Here is a 20,916-nt window from a genome sequence, read left to right as displayed (position 1 = left end):
TCCTTTCATGTTTTGAAATTGGACAAGAAGCTTCCCAAGTCAGTCATCTGGCCATTCAAAACTAAGTCAGAAATTCCATGTTGTTCTGATTTAGCCATGTAATACAGGAATCTGAGCACAAAATTAGCATAATAGGAGAGTCAAATATGACCATAATTTTATGTATTGCAAAGAATAAGCTTTTCTGTCTTACAAAATTAGAAGGCAGTTTTTATTGAAACAGATAAAACTTCATGGTTTTAACATCTTTGAGAAAATATTTTTAAGCATTTCTAAGTTTACAAATAGAACTTCAAACAAATTCACAGCATCTAGATTCGAATTCTTGCAAGCTCATTTAATTATAAAATTATATATAGTATATATATGATATTTATAATATATAATATAGTAAATATATATAATATAGTTATTATAATAAAATCCATGAATAATGGTTTTTGTTAACAGAAGTCTTACTCCCTAGAAAATGAGATCTAAGATCATCTGCTTGTACAATTTTTTACAACAAGTGTATTCTCAGCAGCATCAGGGTTATAGCTGACAAAGAATCCTATATGATTTATCTGACCAGTAACAGTCCCAACAGCAGAAGGTGGTTTTCAAATTTTGGTTTTCAAATTTGGAAATTTCTACCCTCTGTAGGAATTCAGAGAACAGACCTAGTTAAGGTTGTTTATTTATATCCAATATATATTCTGCATATCCAAGAATAATTTCTTTGAAAGAGGCTAATTGTTTTCAGTCCTGTATATTAGGAGCTACTGCACTATAAAACAGGTATAAATGTTAATTCTCAAGATAAACTGAACAGAAACAGTACACTGAAATAAGATTATTATGGTTTCTTTTTCCCTTTGAGATAACATCTTAATTGGTAAAGCTTTGCAGGATTTTATTTAGAAAAATTCCACCATTTTTGAAGATTTATAATGTATCTGCCTGCATAACTGTCTATCCTTTTTACCTGTCAGTATAACAAAGTCATTAAATATTCATGCTGGTGTCTAGGGGTTTTTCTCTTCAAAGAGACTTTAAGTGAATGCAGTTTGAGAGTGTAAGTTTCTGTGATTGGATACTTACCTGTTAGAAAAATATTATTGGTTCACTGATTTTTATCCTGTTATAATAATTGGATAACTGATGACCTGATTTTCTTGTGCAAAGCATGTGGCTCTCCTTTTAAGCAAGCAACTGCAGTCAGCATGTGTTCTGTTACAGTCTAGTACCAGAAGGTAATGCAAAGTTAGCTGAATAGAAATACAGAAGTATCTCAAGAAGCAGCAAGGAAACATCCCTTAAAGCTGGCAAAGCAGAATAAATTATTTTTACAGGCATAATAATTTGAGTGGTTTTTGGTGAGAGGTTTGGCCATTTTATTGCCAGAGCTTAAAGGCATTGTAATGGAATAGTTCAATATAGCTGACTAGTGCAATATAGTCATATTGCTGGAGAATAATAGAGAGCTTCTTTCTGAACATGTAAATGGAATATTGCACATGGAAGGCATTTCCTGCCCCAATGCCATCTTGTTAAATGGTTAAATTATTTCAGTTTTACCTAAGCTCTCTGGATATGCAGCTTTAGTTTGTATTTATCAGCTGTTGAGTTTGCTGATGCAAAAGCTGTCGATACATTTTGCCTAATTTATATTATGTCAGGCCTGTTGGAATTGTGGCCCTCTGTGAAAAGATCTGCATCATACCGGTGTTACTAATAGAGGGGTTGGAGAATTTAAAAAAATCTATTTCTGAGCTTTGTTTTGTAGACACATTTAGAGATCCTGGGAAGGAATTGAAGGCAAGTCAAATAGAATATGCTGGTTTTTGGAAGAATTTAGTTCAAGCAAAATACTCTTTTTGGGTAGGAAATCAGATCTTTGCCTTACAGAGTCACATGAAGACTTGTTCTCAGCCACTGCATGAGGACACGTTTGGTGGACATCTGAAAGTTGGTTTAGCTCAGATTGCTGCTATGGAAATCACCCGGGGGAACCACAGGGACAACAAAGCTGTGATCCGGTATTTGCCTTGGCTTTACCATCCTCCTTCAGCAATGCAGCAAGGGTGAGAACACTTTTACACAAAATGGAATACTAAAATGAGTTGGAAATCTTCACAAAACTGTGTTTTTATTGCCAGATTCCATAGATAAGACCCACAGTAGGAAATGGTGGCAGTGGGACATTAAAAGATCTGCTCAGCAGCTCCCTGATCCTTAGCTGAGGAGTTTGTCAATGTAATATTTGAAGTACAGCTCCAGGGGCTTGACTGGAGTAACACTGGAAATTAACTTGATTCTTGGTCTAGGTGCAGACAGTGAAAAGCACAGAGGCACTGGATTAGTCCTAGAATTACAGAAAATATTCTCTGAATTATAGACAACACAACAGGAATGTTTTTGAAATTATGTAGTACAAATGAGTGAGAACTCTTTAAGTGTAGGCCTGCTGATGTGTGATAAACTACTAAGTTCACCTGGCTAAAGTTAAAGGAGAGAAATCCTGCTCAAGACACGTTTTCTGTTCTTTTTCACTGAGAGAAATCCTAATGTACAGTGTTTTATTTTCTAAAAAAAGGGGAGTACTGTCCCTTGTGTTACAGTGACAACAAGTGACTTGTTTTGAGTGTAGGCAACTGGACTATGTTTCAACAAACCTGCGTTCCTGTCCCAGCTTTGTTCCAGACTACCTGTCCAGGATTCCAGGGACCAAGCTGTTTAGGCTCCAGTCCTTTTAGATACATCTGCATGTGCATTTATGTGGAACATATCTACTTTTGGAGTGCTTAAATCCTTGCACTTTTGTTTCTTACATGTAAAACAAAAGGAAGACATGTTTTGAATTGAAAGCAATGAGTTACTTTAAGATCCTGTGGAGACTTGAGGAAGAGTATTGTATCAGATTTTATTAAAAAAACAAAAATTAATGGAATGCGTCTTGGTTAATATGAGTCTATGACAATGACATCAAATTAGAAACTAAACAGGGAGAGTGGCCTAGTAAATAGTGATTTATTGATGGAAAAACAATTGTTTTTTTCCTGTGCCTATGAATTCAAATGAGTATTTAGTCAGAGCTTGGAAGCAGCAAAGGGACAGACAAGATGTCACCAGTAAAGGGCTCTTCCTTTTTTGATTATCTAGGCACACTGCTTTACAATTAGATACTGCACTAGACAGTGGACAAATACTTAAGTGTCACAAAAAAGCATAGTCTCTGCCCTCAAAAACACAATCCACATGTGCAAGAAGATGCTCAAGAACAAAAATTAACTCCACTTTACCAGTGGAGAGGTGGAACACAGTGCAGGTAAGGCAGCTGCATGGTGTCCCGGGGAGCTGAGAGGAGCATTTCCACTTGGGCAATCCTTCCCATCTGATATCTGTGTAAAAAAATGATTCTGTATGGGAGCAATGAAATTGTGAATCCTTTAACCTTTTATAGAGACTGTTTCTTAGACCCACAAGATAGGTTCTATTGGACTTGTATGTGGTATGTCAAGGCCACCAATCTCTGTGTTGTTGGAATCTTCCCAATGATCCGTGTCTCCAGCACACTGAGACTGCATCTGCCAAATGTGCATAAGGAGACTCCATATTTTGGGGAAAGCCAGAAAACTTAGTATCATTGTAAAATCTGCTCTTTCTTGACAGGCCCAAAGAGTTCATAGAATGTGTCTCACACATTCGTTTGCTGTCCTGGCTACTTCTGGGGTCTCTGACACACAATGTTGTCTGTCCAAATTCTCCATCATCTTGCATGCCTATTCCACTGGATGCAGGTTCACAAATTGCTGACCACCTTATTGTTATTCTGATTGGGTTTCCAGAGCAATCAAAGGTAAGGGATTATGTGTTTTAAGTAGAGATGTGTTTTGTAGTGGCCTTTTTGCAAACATTTATTTTTAGTAAAATAAAAGGAGGGGTAAAAGCGTAATAAAACCCAGGACCCAGGGAAAGAAATCTCTGTACAGTTTTTGTTACATGGCTAGAAGACTGATGAAATTAGTACACTTAAGTTTGAGGTTTGGATATTTCAAAATGTCTGAACACAGAAGTGAGGAATGAAAAGCTGAATTCCAAATTGAAGCTTTAGCAGTGACCATCTCTGTAGCAAATGTCTCAGATAGTTATTTATTCTTGTTGTATATTTGCATTGGATAGAATGTAAAAAATTTTATGATCAAAATAATTACAAACAGTGATGATTCAAGCACAACTTTTTTCTTCAAGTTTTCAGGACAAGAAGAGTTATTGCGGATTATAAGACATTTGTGACAGTAGTTTAACACAAATATAGCAGCACTCTTACACCAGCCAGGTTTTTATTAGTGACAGAAGCAGAATGATCACACATGTATCTTATACATAAAATCCTTCTTTCTTTCCCTCCACCCAGCCAAGACACTGGTGCTTCCCATCCATTTCCTTGGCCTTTTTTTTGCTCTTTCAAATACCTCTTTCCAGTTACCAAGCAACCATTGCGATGTTTGGTGCAGTCATAATGCCACAGAGCATGAATCCCTCTTGCTCTTGAGAACGGAGGAAACATCTCTGACCAGAAACATCTTTCTTGTAATGAAGTGGTTAATGTCCAGTAGTCCTGGAGGCTCAGACACTGTGATATATAACAAGGATTAGCAAGGAGCCATGCCTGAGTACGCAAAATGAATTCTCTTTCCTTGACTGTTTCCTTGTGACTATGAGCAGTCCCAGCAAAGCAGAAATGGATGACAGATTAACAGAACAGATGTAAAATCATGTATTTTGTATGATAACTGTCCTTTCAGGTTCTGAAGTGGAGTCATGTGTGCCAGAGCATTCAGGCCTTCCACAGATTGTGGTGGAGATTTCCATTAAGAAAGTTTCAGAACTAGTGCTGAATACCTGTTTTGTAAAATTAACTTTCTTTTGAAGGGACTGACCTTAATGCCAGGCACTTAGATGGCGTGGGAGCATATTTGCAAATGCAGTTTTTACAAATATAAACCCATTTTGTAAACACAGAAAAGATGTTATCAAGTGTACTTGACTTACTAGTTTCTAATGGGAGGGAAACATGGGAAAATGAGGGACAAAACTGCACAGTGGGACACGTGACAGGGAATGAAAGCCTCTGCACTGTATCCCAATACAGTTATTTAAATAAACATTTTCTTCTGTTTTCTGTTTCTACAGACATCTGTTCTGCACATGTGTTCCCTGTTCCATGCATTTATATTTGCTCAGCTCTGGACAGTGTATTGTGAACAAACAGCAGTAGCTCCGACAGTGCAGAATCAGAATGAATTCAGCTTTACAGCAATCCTCACAGCCCTGGAGTTCTGGAGCCGAGTGACACCGAGCATCCTGCAGCTAATGGCACATAACAAAGTGGTAAGTCAGGTGCTGCAGACAGATTTAGTACCGATTAAACTCAGAGGAGCCTTGGCTCTGTTTCAGTGGAATACAACAGACTATGAATAACATCATAAAGTGACTTTGATGCTTTTGAGAAATTAAAGAGATAGCTAATTAGTAGTGATTTAACCTCACAGTGGGCCTGAAACAGGATCTAGCCAGAATCTACCTGAAACAGCATCAGGAGCTTGAGTTGCTGCTTGTTGGATCAAGAGCTGCTCGATCACGTCTCATTTTGTGTATATTCCTGCTCTTAACTGTGCTCTGTTGTTTTATCTGACTCTGCCTTACAGCACAAATGAACTGTTCTAGGATAATTCTGTGAATATCCATTTGGTTATTTTTTACCATGTGATGGTGAAAAAACACACAAGTGCTGACAATTGGCCACCCATAATTGACGGGTTACTCATCAAAAATAAGCTACATAAATATCTCTGGAAACATTTTTGAGTAATGAATGACTGGAAGGAGGCATCTCTAGAGATAAGATTTAAAAGGGAAATGTTCACTGTGTCCAGAAATCATCCATACCATTTGCTTGGATATAACCTTTAAATGTTTGTTTATGCTAAATACTCTCTTCTGTTGGAGCAACTTGGTACAATAAGAACCCACAGGGCTTCCAGCAGCCCTCTCATAGCTGCTCCTTTGCTTGCTCTTGACTGATGATTCTGCCTGCAGGCTCAGGGTTAAGAGCTTGTTTCTGATGGGTAGGGTCTATTGTGGTTCTAAAATTCCAGACAGTCACGACAGGTCAAAACTTTTTAACTGGCATGTTCTCTAGTAGTTCTGGCTCTGGAGAGCCTGATGTTAGCTTTGAGTGGAAAACATTTTAATACATTGCCCATTCCTTTGAAGTTAGGTCTTAAGGTTTGGGTTTTTAAGGTTTGCTGCTACCAAGGTTTTTATTCCTGGTTTGTTTGGGTTTTCTTTTCTCTTTTTAAATGTAGATCTGCTAGGTGTATGGAAATTGTTTTTATATAATTCCCCTTTCCCCATGTGAAACATCTTCCATCCCAGGCAGGTATGGACCTTGCCCTTTTAATTGTAATTGCATGGGCTGCAATTGAAAGTCTCAGCCAGTTATTATTTCATATGTCTTGTCCATATCAGGCAAGAACCACATATTGCTGTCCCTAGATGATACTTTAGCCTCTGACATGGTGGGGTCTCTGTGGTTCACAAGCCATTGCTGGGAGCAGTAGTTCCTTCATTTAAAGGAACAGGAAGTGTGCATGGTGTTTCCAACCAGCCAGTTGTTTAGTCAGACATAGAAGCCTCTTGTCAAGCCCTAGGATGAGAATATGACTGGGAAGTCCCAAGTTCCAATCCTTTCTCTGAAAGTATATCATTATAGCTTTAGAGCCACAGTTATTAAGCTCTCTGCCTCAGCTCTTTCTCTGTGAAATGTAGATAATAATACTTGCCTGTCTCACAGGGGTGTTGTAAGGTTAGTTAGTTAATGTTTGTGAAGCACTTTGAAGATGAAAAGCACAACATAAAAGCTGAGTTTATTATTATCAAGGGGAATTTACATGTAGTTTAGACAGGCAGTGTAAATAGTCATTGCTGGCTCAGGATGTTTGTCTTGTACCTGTGAATTTACAAAATATAAAACACAAAAAGCTGTCTGCTACCAAATAACTGATATTTGCGTCTGTCATACATTATGATACAAAATGGAAGAATTATGGACTAGCTGTCAGTTCAAAACAATAAATTGTCTTTTGATGCGGGATAAATAGATGGGTTTTGTGAGCATGTTAATTTTCAAAGATTAAATAAATAAAAATAACAATTTCTGACACACAGATTGATGAGAATTGCACAGCAAAGACATAAAAAACAGTTTATGATGTCTGAAAAGAACAAAGCCAAAGACAACTTGTTTTGATGTGTGATTAGAATTAAAATACATCAAGGGTTGAAATACTTAACAGATAGCTGTTACCACATTGGGGTAAAACTAAACAAAGAAAAACATCCCATATGTACTCATGTAATATTTAATCTTCTGTGTCAGTGGTTAATAAACTGCCTAGCAAATACAGGAAGATCCTTCTCTGAGGCTGTTGGCTTGTCTTACTACATTGTTATGCTGGATATTAATTTGGTTTTACACTTGATTTTTCTTTTCCAAGATGGTGGAAATGGTGTGCTTGCATGTGATCAGTTTAATGGAGGCTTTACAAGAATGCAACTCTACTATCTTTGTAAAGGTAGGCATACCATACTGTGAATATGTGTTAAATTATATTGCCTGATTATTTGGACTTCTAAATGTATTGTCCTGTGCTTTCCCTGCCACTCAAAAAAAGAGAGAGTGGAAGAAACTGAGGTTGAATGGTAATGCCACAATATACCCTAGCATAGCATACTGAAAAATAAATGCCCTGCTAAGAAGACCAGACCACAATCTCAAATTCAAGTTCTCCTGATTTTTTTTAAATGAACATCTAATCTACTTCCTCTTTCCATTGCCACTAATGCCACTAATGATCTTATTCCTCTAATAGACACAACTAATGTCACTGACTTTGAGAACCTCTGGCTACTGCCTGAATTTTCAGCCATTCTGTATCTTTTAGTCATCATAGGTCCTTTGCAGATCTCCTCTATGTTCTGAGCCTCACATTCTTTTAGGTGGTTAATAAAAACTTTTTTGACACATTGATTTTCTTGTTATTTTATGTGTATGAGTTGTTTCTTTGGAAATCCATAGTCAGTCTTCCATCATAGTGTTGGCAGAAGGGTTGGGGTAGTCTCACAACCATAAATCAATTTTACTGTCCTTTTTTATGTTTTCCCAGTGCAAGAGAGTTTCCATATAAGTAGTTAAGGCTAATATAGTTCTTCTGTTGCTATAAAGGAAATTTCTGAGTATTGCTTTACTCCAGTCTTTTATGATCAAGCAAGAACTGAAAATAAAGTAGCTAAAATTGAAGGTCTTTATGTCAACATGAAAGCATTCACACTCATTGTGAAAATACAGATTTGTAATGGCTTGATTCACTACAGAAGTTCTGTCACTAAGGGCTGTTAAAGTGATTATGGCTCTGTCTGAAAGACATATGAGCTTCTCTTTTAGCCAGTGCAGGATGTTCAGAATTTGACAAAGATGAAGAGTGGCTTTAAAGCTGTGAAAAGAGAGGCCTCTAGGGCCAAATCCCTGTCACAAATCAAATGAATGCTTTCAGGGGGTTATGTTTGAGAGCATATATCAATATAATGCTAAGTCAGGTTAAAAGAACATTGTTGTTACTATAAAATCAAGATCATAAAACTGTGGAACTCTTAGTTGAAGTGCTAAGCTTTCATATTTAGTGGGTGGGAGATGGAAGAGAAGCATTTGGGTGACCAAATCCCCTTTACTCAGCCTAAAGTGAAATCCTGCATGAGCAGCATACATGCATAACATTACTATAGGATTCATAGTTCCAGATTACATTTTTTTTTCCTGAACTGATTGTAAAAAATTTATTGTAGATGTGAAAAATAAGTGCCATGATTTAGGGACTTAGTGTATGTTTGAAATCCTTCAGAGATGCAGCGGTGCAAAACTAACACAGGAACCAGTGAGTAGCTTCTCTAATTAAAAAAATCAGATTTGAGACAGTCTCTTCTTTAGCAACTGTGAAATGAAATGAAAGTGTTGAACTTTTCTCCTGCTTTTCTATGTCAGAGGAACTGGGAAAGTGGCCATACCAGGTTAGGCATTGGTGTTGGAGGCCAGTACCGTGCTGGTCACATCTTTGACCATCAAATGTATCTCTGAGAAACTTGGGAGCCTACAGTGAAGACAAGAACTGCTCAAGGCTTTTTGCAGAGACCCAAGGGTTTTGGGTAGCCCCAGCAGCTGCTGTGCAGCTTTTTAGAGAGCTGGACAGGCAGCAAATTTGGAGAGCCAGAACAGCACCATGACCAGCCTGTTCTACAGCCTGGTTCTCCTTTAAAAATTAAACTCGAATCAATATAGTTCTGTTGAAAATATAAACTCAAAAATTTTGATAGTGTCTGACAGCACTCTGTTCTTCCAGCTGATCTTTCTGACTAGTGTTTTGCATTCTTCCTTTTGTGAAGAAAAGGCTGGCTGAGGATTAGTTAACAGAACTCAAGTGCTTCCATAAAAATGTCTTCTTGTGTGACTTATCTATCTGGCAGCTGTAGCACTAGAGGGTTTGCTGGCTTGTGTGTGCAGCAGAATGTTCATTTCCTTAAATATGTCCAGACCTTGAAAGACAGAACTGGTGCTGGAGGACAAAGATCTGTATCTGACCTTAGACTTGTCCAGAAGAGATATTGATAAAAGCCAGTTTCCATGAGTGCCCTTTACAGTCAGTATTTTTGGACATGATTCATCTTGATCTATTTTAGATACTTGCTTTGGGACAAGATGAACTGAATGTGAAGTGCTTGATTCTCTCAGCTGACTGTAAAACTTGTCCAGTGAATTGGTTCAGATGTGGAGGGGTACCCTAAGTTTTCTACCTGGCTCCCCTTCTTGCTTGATGTACTTCTGACACCCGTCCTGCCACCACTGGCTAACTCCACAGGAACTCCATCAGTGCCAGATGAAATTGTCAGGGATGTTTTGTTGATGGCAGTGGGGTGTGGAACATGGCCTCCCAGACCTGTTCCCTCCTCACCAAAAGCACACATTGGGATTGTGGTCACTGCATCTTATTGAGCACTTCATTAGTGTGAGAGCCCATGGAAGGATGTGCAGAGCTCGCACATCTGCTGCATCTGGCTGTGTTCCAGCTGTTTTGGCATTCATCTGTCTGTAAATGCTGAGGTTTGACTATGGTTCTTCATGTGGTAGGCTAAGTAATGAGTCCTGACAGAGTTGCCTATGATTCTCCAGCAAAAGAGCACTGAAATTGAAACAATTATCATTCCTTGCACAAGGGAAGCAGCACTTTATCTAATGTTGTCAATAGTGATTAGGTTTAACTTGCATCTCCAGTAGCATAATTGGCAAATTGCAAATTTTAATGCCATTTGGAGGAACATTTTAGAACAGTAACCTCAATGGTTAAATTAATATTGAAAAACATGAATACTTTTGCTAGAAATGCTTCTCTGGCATTCATAAAGTTGTCATGTTACACTTCCTCAGAAGAAAAAGTTCCCTGAACAGCAGAAGTCTGAAGTACGTGTAACTGCAGTCCGATCAGAGCTGACAAATTTTCAGACCTCCTCACCTTGTCATTCTGGATAGCTTTTACCTATGCTCCCCAGCCTACAGAATATCTCACATTCTGCAGTGAAGCACTGATGTGACTAGTGGCTTAAAAAATGTTGGTTACCATTTAAATATATGTCCTGTTATTAAGAACTACTGCATTTTTTTTTTATCATTTCTTCATTTCTTTCTCACCATGGAAAATGTTTAATCTGTTTACTCCAATATTGCTCACCTGTACATACAGAAACACCCTTACAAGGAAAGTAATAAGTGACTTCCTGTAACAAGTTTAATTCTGTATTATCATCATTACCTTAAACAGGATATCAATAATTGCTACTGGTGATTCACCGAGCTACAGACAAGGGAAACTGGCTTCTTTACATCTGAGATTTTCCTCCTCCAAATATTTAAAATAACCTCATTGTCAGATTTGTGGTTCAGACCATGGCAATTCAAATGGCTAAATGCATAAGATGTACCTTCTCTGTCTCACAGTAACTGTAGCATGTTTACAGTCACTTGCATAATAACAAAATGCACCTCTTCTTGCAGCTCATACCAATGTGGTTGCCAATGATACAGTCAAACCTAAAGGTAAGTTGTTTCTAGTGCCTTATCCTTTTATTGTTAGTGTTATACATTTCTGTAAAATCTGGAAATAAGATGTGAGAAAATAGATAATTGTAGCATATGCAGTAAAGATGAAGCTCTCAAGTGTGAGCATAGATGGAGCATCATTTGCTGAGACATTTTCCCTCTCGTCAGTACTGCTCTCCTTTTCCCTTCTGGACCACATTCCTCTGCCCAGCTTCTGCACTGGGGCCTTTCCTTGCTATTTACTGAGATTGGTTGTTCCCTGAGCTGTGGTTTTTCTTAATGCCTTGGGCTTGAGAGTTCCCTGACAAATCAGTGTTGGGACTCTTGACTCAGGAGATAGATTTGCGTTCTAAGGAAGATATTGTGGACCTATTTGCTTGGGTAAAATTACCATCTGGCCCTCTTTGTACGGGAGAGCAAGGTGGATCAGTGTGGTTTGTGAGTCAAGAGGTTTTTGATGAAGAGAAGAAAAGTTTTGGAGTTGGTGTCTCAGTATGGAGTTGTGTTTGTAAGCACGTTTGCCCTCCATGGCGACACCACAGTGCAGGATGTGGAAGAAAGAAATTTGACATGGGGCAGCGTAAGAAACTGCCTGGCCAACAAACCAGTACCCTTCACATTGCTATGTTAATGTACTTATTAAAGGTAAGGAACTAAATGTTTTGCATCATTTCAACAGCATTTATCTGCTGGACTTCAGCTCCGCCTCCAAGCCATCCAGAGCAACGTCAACCATCACAGCCTGAGGATGTTACAGGGGTCAGGACAAATGAACAATAGCTCATCTGTGCTTCGCAAGTGGCTGCAGTGTACCCAGTTTAAAATGGCTCAAGTAGAAATTCAGTCATCAGAAGCTGCGTCTCAGTTTTACCCTTTATGATTCATGTAACTTGTTCCAAAATAGTCATTTTTTTAGCCTAGCAATAACAGGGTTAGAGCTGTAAAAGACCTTTTGTATAAATCCATATACAGATTATATACTGTATCTACACTTTTTAGCCTAGGACAGATTGTGAAAAAGCTTATAATGGATGAAGCTAAGAGCCTGCTCCTGCCAGTTTATAATTACAGTTACTCAGGATCAACAGGTTCTAAGTCTGCTTTCATGAACATGGATTGGACTCAAGTCTATCATATTGTACATATCACTCTGATCATTGAAATAAATTGTTCTTAAATGTTCCTTTACATTATTTTTGAAGCTAAAACAAAAAATCACTTTTATTTAACTTCTATTTTTTTTAAAAAATAGAATTGTGGGTATTCACAAACATGGAGTGCTATGTTGCTATTTTTGAGAATTACAAAACAAAATAGGGTTTTTAGGAACCTTTATATAAGTTTTTAGGGGGGAGATTTTGTTTTTGTTCTTTTTTTTTTTTTTAGATTCACAGCTGGCAATGCAATAAAATCTGTCACTATAAAACAGTGATGCTCTAATGAGGCTTTTTGTCATCATCTTCTGGGAAAACAGCAGCTTGTAAGGAGAGTTGTTATGAAGTGCACTTAGAAATTAGGTTGTTAAACTGTGCCAATTAATTTGTGGGGTTTTTTCAGTACATTTTCCAAAACTGCCAGGTCTGACTTATTATTTTTTTAAATACTGCTTTTACTTCATTGATTCTATGCTGCTATTCTTTGTAGGTTTCATAGAAGCCTCTTTAACTTTGTGACTACTCTATTGTATTCTTCTGTTGATATTTGTATACAGTGCAATTAAAAAGATATCCCAAATCTATTCTTATTGATGTCTACAGAATTTATGTTGCAAACTTCAAGAGGAGCATGATTGGACTTGAAATTTTGCATAATGATATTTACAAATCCCAGTATTTGCATACTGTTGCATACATGATGTTTAATAACAGATGGATTTTAATATCATTAGGAGACTCAGCCAAAGCCCATTGGAATCTAAGGAGAATCAATTAACTCAGTGGATTTTACATAAAATCTTGAAAGCATAATGATTTACCACTCTTGTAATAAATACTTAAATCTGTGCAATCCCAGTTGTATTTTCTGTATTTATTCTGTAAGGCACTGATTAGAAAAATAACAAACATTAAGTTGTATATTGGAATGGTATTAAATTCCTAGTCTTTATTACCACTCTCACAATCTGCCTGAGTATGTTTCAGGTTTTGTGAAGGGTCAGTATTCCCTCAACACATTTACTAAAATAAAAATGGAAATGTTTGCAGATATGCCGTTGGAGTAACGTTATGGTTTACAAAAACAACAAAAAATAAAACTAACCAATGAAACAAAGAAAACCAGTAAGGCATGTGCTAGCTTGCTTAAAATATACCCCTCTGTGTGCTTTCAGTGGAAAGAAATTTATTTGGCTAATGTAAAACTGAAAGCAACCTAAAATGATCTACATGGAGGCTGGGAATGAAAAAACAGTAGGGATAAAAGGGAATGAGCACCTCCCACTGAGTCAAGGTTCAGAGTGGACCCCTTGCCAAGAGTCCCAGACGTGACCAACAGTTTTTGGCCTAAAGGTTTTAACAGCACTTAATAGCCTAATTTAAACCAATTTAACAAAATATTCTATAAACACACCAACTCCTTTAGAAGCCTATCTTACTACATCTAACATTCTTAAGAATCCAAGAGAGAGCATTCACTGCAGCACGCTCACACTCCATGCACACAGACCTATGTACAAGGTCCCTGTGAAACACTCCCCTGGAGTTCAGTGAAGTGCACACATTGGGTGCCTCTGCATCTGCTCAACAGGTGGTGGTGAAAGAGCTCCAAGGAGTGGGGGTAGCAGCCCAGGCTCCATCAGCAGCACGTGCTCAGAGGGTGGTGGCCCAAGGACCCTTCCTGAGATCATAGTGTGGCCTGAGAAGGAGCAGGGAGGGGATGCACCAGCAAGGCATGCTCTTAGCTTGGAGTGGGTTTTTCTCAAATATTAACCAACTTGCTTGTGTCCTTCTTTCATGCAGGATCTTACCTCTTGGGACTCTCAGCTCTCTTGTCTCATGTTTATACCCCATACTGTGTGCATTAATATTCAGGTACTGCAGAGGAGTGCCCAGCATGATTTCCTGAAGGATTTGGGGATTTTCTCCATAATGATTCCCTGTAGGCACTTCCTTGCTCCTCTGCAGAATGCTGGTGGTTGAGCCATGTTTTGTTGATTTTGGGATACCTTCCTTTCACCCCAAGGTCTGTCACTCCCTCATGGGGCTGCAGTACCACGCTGAGTGGTAGGCAGTTGGAATTTTGGGCAAAAAGGAGCTGTGGTCTGTGTTTTCAGTGGGGTTCACTCCTTCCATCCCTGAACTCTGTCTGCTTCAATCTTGTGCCTGCCACACAGGTGATACCTTTGTTAGGTAACCACATTAATAACCCAGGTGTAGGGTCACCCTACTGAAATGGAAGTGCTATTGGGCTCCTAAAAGTGGGATGTGTGGGAGAGAGATTTTTGTATTTTGATATGCTGTGATCTGGTGAGTCTGAAACACAAGGAGAGGGAGGGAATTTGAGGCCCTCAGGTGTGAGGTGGGTAAGCTCAGATGAGTGCAATGGGAATTGTGGAAACCTAAAGGATGAAGAGATGATTTGCAGGAGAAGAGCAGAGCCTGAGAAAGCTTGTTGTTAAAACTCACTGCTGGAAAGGAGAGTCTATGATCAGGCATCTCAGTGGAAAATGCATGGAAGTAACATAATGAAAGCTCTACCCCTGTGTAGCAAAATCTGCTTCAAAGCATCTATGTTCAGACTGGAAAAATTCAAAAAGAATGCAAATACAGTGGTGAGGAGTTATTAAAATTAAACACAAGCCAAAGACAGACCTGCTGAATCCAGGTCTTTAAACAGTTTAACACTGTGGGAATTGAGATTTGGTTTCAGCTCTGGGTTTAGAGATAAGAGTTGGTCACAGAAACTACTCCCATGTTTCAACATAGGATTTAGTATGTATCTGTCACTGATTATAATTAATATGGTTCTTATAGAGCTGTTATGCCTAGGCAAATTAGGACTGCAAGTTACTAAGAAGCTGCTTTAGTGTAGGGGATATAGCCTGGAAGATGATAGGACCAATGATTAGGGGTGTTTGACTAATAACAACAAATAACATGGGGCTTGACCAGATGTGTGTGGTTTAAGACTTCAGGAAAATCTTTGAAGTGCACTCTAGGGATCTTCAGAAGTACAGAAATCTGCATTAGTAGTTTTTTAAAGCACTGTGAAATGTATCTTTACAGTGCTTGAGGTCAATATACAACGCAAATGAGTCACTCACATTATCTCTCTGAAATAGCCCAGAGCAGCAATTCTTTATATTCTGTAGGAAGATTAGGAAGTAAATAACATTTAGAGTTCCCTGAGAATGCTACCAAACAGCAGTGGCAAATCTCTCTGCTCTGCCATGCTCCCAGCACGGCTGTGTCTCTGGGTGTGTGTCAGCAGGAGCAGAACCCATCCTCTGCAGGATCACAGAGAGCTGCCATTTAGGAACTGTGTTTAGTCTTCTGTCGCAGTAAGCTGCTTAAATCAACGCCTGTTACCAGGCCTGACCTAGTAAAAGCATTAATTTAGTGTGCGCTGAACTGTGAAATTGCCAACAAGAAGGGGCACTTTGGATGAAGCAATGGTTAAACCCCCACTACTGCTGGGTTGCATAACCCGTGTCCTGAGCGCGAGGTTAATGTCTGCGTGGGCATCTCCAGGGGCTTTCCTCTGCCTCTGGAGAAAACCACGGCCTGAGCTGCATGGCTCACACAAACAAAGGCTTTTACAGCACATCAGTTGCTACCTACATACATGCCTTATCTTATACGTAATGTTTCTGCAACATGTCCTTAGAGCTGTGGCAGCTCAAAGGCCCTAAAAGCACTCTTGGTTTTCTGGCTTTGTTTTGCATGCTGTGACAGCAGTCGATGTGCTCTAGGACTGACGAGTGTTCTGAGACAGAAGATGTCTCTGAACTCTGGCCTGCAAAGCCTCCTTTCAAGCTGGATGAAGATTACCAGAGCCCAGGGCTGTTTGTCTTTGCTAGCATGTCCTGGAAAAGAGTTCTGCAGCCAAGAATCCTGTGCTATTCCCCCAGCTGCACGCAGATCTGGGAGAGTTCTATCCACAGTTTTTCTTGTTGCCTCTTAATGTGACTCTTGGACAAAGCTGAAGTCTATTTTTTTAACAGGATCTGAATCTTGATTACACAAGAGCTTCTTAGTCAATGATGTGGGTCTTCAGCTGAGCAGTCTGCCTGAAGTCAGGCAGAGGCAACAGCACTGCAGTTTGCTGTTGTCACTTGCATTTGTCACTGGGTTTCTAAGTGAATTACTCTATCCACTTCTGCCTCTCCCTGCTGAGCACAGTTTCAGCTGGAGTTTCAGCAGTAAGGATAGCCATTGAAGGAGAAGATGTCCTGATGCTCCCCAGCTGCAAAGTGATCAGGAAGAGAACCTGAATCCACCCTTGGCACTGGCCTTCCCAGGGTTTGCTGATGGAGAGTCAGTGGCCACCATTGGAAATGCCTCAGACCACAAAACAGAAAGGCCACATGACAAAGAGTCCTGGCCTGCCTGGTGACCCATATGCCTTAATCCTTCAGCTGTGGACTGGGGGTTCCAGCTATCCCTGTGTGTGGTTTGTGAATCAAAATGTGTACAAGGAGCAGGAGATTGTAAGAGCTGGCAGAGCCTGGGAAGAGTGGCTTGTTTCTCATCCGTACTTACAGAGCATTAACATGGAGAAGTGGAACCCATGACTCAGACACTAGAAGTCTACATTGTGAATTATTTTACAGTATTTTGCTGGATTTGATAGACACCAGAGGGCCTCCAGCCAACTGGCAAGCAGCCTTCAGTGCACTGCCCCAGGTAACTCTCTGACTGCATTTAACCAGCTCCCCATCAAACCTGACAAGCCATGACTGGGAGCTGAGGGGCTCTAAGTTTGACAGACACCATGTAATGCTAGTTCAGTTTTTTTCAAGGTATGATTCATTGGCTGGACAACATAACTGTTATGGCTATTCTGCAACTTTAAATCCTTTCAGAAAGGCACAATTGCATGCCTGTGAAGTTGGACACACAGAATAAAAATTTCATAGGTAATAGACTTTTTAGACAGATTAGCTTGTGTGGCAGCTCCACTAGTTTTGGATGAAGTCAAACAGATTGCAGTGAAGTACTTTACAAAAGGTTTACTACACCTTTGAATCCTTGTCATGCAGGAAAGTATCAGTAAAACAGAATATAAAGGATCATCACTAAAACAAAGAAATTGTTTCTTGAAACTGCTACCTAATTTGCATTGCTAACAAAATCCTGTGTACACTGTGTTGATTTGTGATATCCAAAGCAAGTACAAAGTGCAGTTTTACCAAAGTCTACAGAGAAGCACAGTTGGTTCCTGTTAGGGATCAAACCCTATGTATATATGAAATTCAACCTATGCATCTACAGCATTTACAGATAAAAAACTCCACGCAGAGACTGCCTTCTTTGGAACCTTTTCTGCAGTAATATTTATCTGTTTCATTATAACTGCTTTAGTATTTTTTAACATTTCTGTCAAAATGAATTGCAGATGATTCACCTAATGTGTACTAATTTGCAAATTAATTCTATTAACTGAATTAGGCTTAACTGATCTGTGTTGTCCAATTGTTCATCTGACTCACCCATGCACAGACAGGAGGAGTAGCCTCAATGGGTTATTGTTCTGCTCCTTTTGAATCACAAACCAGCTGCTAGTTTTCCCCAGCTGTGAGGCTGAGCTCAAACATTAGGGCAGCTGAAGATGCTTCACCCCAAATGCGAGGATTAGATGCAGGGGGTTTAATGCTGCCTGAGTGTCACAAGGCAGTGCAGAATGACATGGCTTGGAAACCACAGCAGCATTGCAAGGCTCTCCTTGGTCCCAGCTTGAGAGTGTTCTCCTGTGTCCTGTAACAGCTGTCTTGGGCTTCACAGTGAGTGTTACAGGGCCACTCAGAAGTGTAAAGGAGAGCAGGACAAAGAACCAGGCCCTCTTACGGCCTCTGTTGATGGAGCAGCCTCAAGTATGACATAATGATACTCCCTCACAGTTCAAAACAAGAAGGGGTTTGGCGTGATTTTGGTCTCCCTCAGCTCTTCATGAATGCACAGAGCATGGCCTGTAGGGATGGGAAGGCTTAAGCAGGAGCTGTTCCTGCTCTGTTCCAGGTGTGCGTAGGAAAGGTCACACTGAGATGCTTTGGGATGTGTAGGTGACCTGTGCAAGTCCAAGGCTTCCTTGACCAACTTTTCCCGCAGAGAAACCTGGATCTTAAATTTTAGCCAGAAGTTAGTTTTCAGGTAACTGCCAGTATCTTGGGGTACTTAAAATGCAGCTCTAGTAAAGGGCAGTTCCAGAGATTAGGAAATTAACCTTTAATGTTGGGACCCTTGCAACTAGTTTTACTCTTTGCCACAGGAGAGCTATTTTGGCTGGTACCTTGAGCAGAGAGAAACACAGGAGGCACCTCAAATACATCTGTATAGTTTGAGTTGAGGTTAGAGCTAAATCTAAGAGGCTAAGAGGCTTTTGTCTTTATTCCAGTGCAAAAGGAACAGCTGATCTGAGTCACAGACAATGTGAAGGATCCTGACATCACTGAATAAAACCCCTAAATATGATTTATCTTAGTTTCTCTAAGCCAACAGCATCTTGCCTGAGCTGTCACATGCTTCTGAAGTGGATCCAAATCTTATATGCCCTCCTAAGTCCACCCTTAGTAATCTCAGTAAAATATTAATTTTCAATGCTGCTGCCATACAAAAAGCTGAAAGTACCAGTGAAGTGTATTGATTTTAGAAGTGAGAATTAAGTCTCGAGGGAGTCTGGCTAGGTCAGAGGGTTGTGTAATGCACTGATGAGCCTGACAGCCCTTGCTGTCTCCAAAAGAGAATGGTGGCTCATGAAGAATGTTCCTCACTTATGGCACACTCTTGGGGTACAAGCCTTGACCTGTAGAGCTTTCTGGGCATTCATCTCAAAGGGAGCAGGCATTTGAAAGTCATTGCAATTCTGGGCTAAACACCTTCAGCTCTTGCTACTTAGATATTTTGGTTTTTTAGAGGGTGTTCTGTTGCTGAAAATATCTTTTTAAGTGCCTTAATAGAGATGGATAGCAATTTAAGAACTGTACAAAGAAAAATATATTTTCATCATTGAGAGAATTGATTTACAATTTTTGAGATCAAAAATGTATTTCAAATTCAATGATTGCTTCTCTTCCTTAGTATGTTTGAGCAACATCAACATAGCTCAGAAAAAATGCAGGAGTGATCCCCAGAGTGTCTTTGAAAATACCATGTTTTTCTGCTCTGAATACTGCAGAAGCTTCTCAGAACAACTTTTTAATTAAAACAACAAAATGTGCTACTCACCACAGAACTGAAGTGGCCTCCCCTTTGCCTTCTAAATAGGAATTATGATTTCAGCTCCTTCATCACCACTTCTACTAAGCAAGATTCAAAAGCAATCAAGTCTGAAAGACCATAGGAATCTAAGATTAATACAATCAGCCTGCCAGTAGGGAGTAGTCTGATTTTTTTTTGGTATAAAAATAGCAAATAATAATGGCAAGTAGGTCCTTTTTATTTTATTTTATTTTTTAACTTTTTATTGCCACTTGCTTCACACCATTAAATGCTTGGAAGAAAGATACAGTAACTGCAGCTATTATGGTTAAACTTTAGACGAATGTACTTGTCAGAATATAAATGAAATCCTATATCACTTTGCTCATTTTGTTTTGTTTTCCCCATCCTAAATGAAATTACAGAGAATTAAATTTTTGAAGCATGACCATTGCACAGAAAATTATTCAGCTAAGATCTGGCCACCTGCACGAGGTTCTCTCCTCCCTCCCCTTAAGCTTGTTATTTATTGTCTCTGTTACTAATTAGGTTTCCTGACTTAAACTTAGTTTGCAGATGATGGATTTTAAAGAATATTGTAAGGGACAGGACATCAAGGTCAATATTTGAAATTGGCAGAGAAGTAACCTTCAGAGGGCTCCTGCTCTGTGGTAGCCCAGGACAGGGAGAGGCTGTGAGCTGAGTGGACAGTCTTGTTAGTGGCTTTCTTGGTTGAGGTTTTTTAGGGGTTTTCTGGGGGTTTTTGGTGGGTTTTTTTGGGCTTTCTTTTTTCACCCTTAAATCACAGCGTGCTGCAAATAGCACTTCTGGTAGTGACACCATAGTTCTGAAAGTTAAAAGCCTTACTCATTAAAAGCAGCACCTGGTATGTGAAGGGCTTCCCCAGGCATCTGGGAAATGCTTCCAGGGTGGAAAAACAATATATTTTCTTGCAATATAAAGGTAGCTGACAAGGAGTACAAGGGAGAGGGAAGCACTATAAGCACTTTAGATAAACATTGACTGCTTTAGTGCTGGCTGAGAATTTAGAAAGGAGCTTTGCAGGGCTGAATGGAGAAGAGTCATAATTGGATCCATGGCTAATTCTGCAGCAGTGAGGTGCAGTAGCAGCTAATCTTTCATAAGTATAAAATGGAAAATTCCACTTCAGTCCAGTTCTGGTGCTAGATCTACTTTAAATAGCTATTTTCTCCTCCATTAGACCTAATGACTTCATTACAGTCTCTTGCAATGTAAGGCACTGCTTGGAGCAAAGGGAGTGATTGGAGTATGATCCTCCACTGGTTTCATGGTTCAGGGCACCCTCTCAGGAGCAGAGTTTCACCATTTGGCCCTGGGGGCTAGGAATCA

General features: G+C 39.5%; 1 protein-coding gene across 12 annotated transcripts in view; it reads left to right on the top strand.

Moving 5' to 3' along the window:
* UNC79 (unc-79 homolog, NALCN channel complex subunit) overlaps positions 1-13,303 on the top strand; it is a 107,177-nt gene extending 93,874 nt beyond the window's left edge. For 11 of the 12 annotated variants that reach the window (XM_039712761.1, XM_039712766.1, XM_039712767.1 and 8 more), the window contains 6 exons: positions 1,891-2,066; positions 3,655-3,841; positions 5,179-5,376; positions 7,545-7,622; positions 11,147-11,188; positions 11,871-13,303. In XM_039712761.1, the coding sequence (XP_039568695.1) occupies positions 1,891-2,066; positions 3,655-3,841; positions 5,179-5,376; positions 7,545-7,622; positions 11,147-11,188; positions 11,871-12,071 (882 nt within the window). In that variant the 3' untranslated portion in view covers positions 12,072-13,303. The remainder of the gene's footprint in view (positions 1-1,890; positions 2,067-3,654; positions 3,842-5,178; positions 5,377-7,544; positions 7,623-11,146; positions 11,189-11,870) is intronic. The other variant, XR_005627844.1, reaches the window with a different exon arrangement.
* The last annotated feature ends 7,613 nt before the right edge of the window (positions 13,304-20,916 follow it).

Source organism: Passer montanus, unplaced genomic scaffold (assembly GCF_014805655.1).
Source record: "Passer montanus isolate IOZ18808 unplaced genomic scaffold, ASM1480565v1 scaffold27, whole genome shotgun sequence".
NCBI lineage: Eukaryota > Metazoa > Chordata > Aves > Passeriformes > Passeridae > Passer > Passer montanus.
This window is presented reverse-complemented; position numbering and strand designations above follow the sequence as displayed.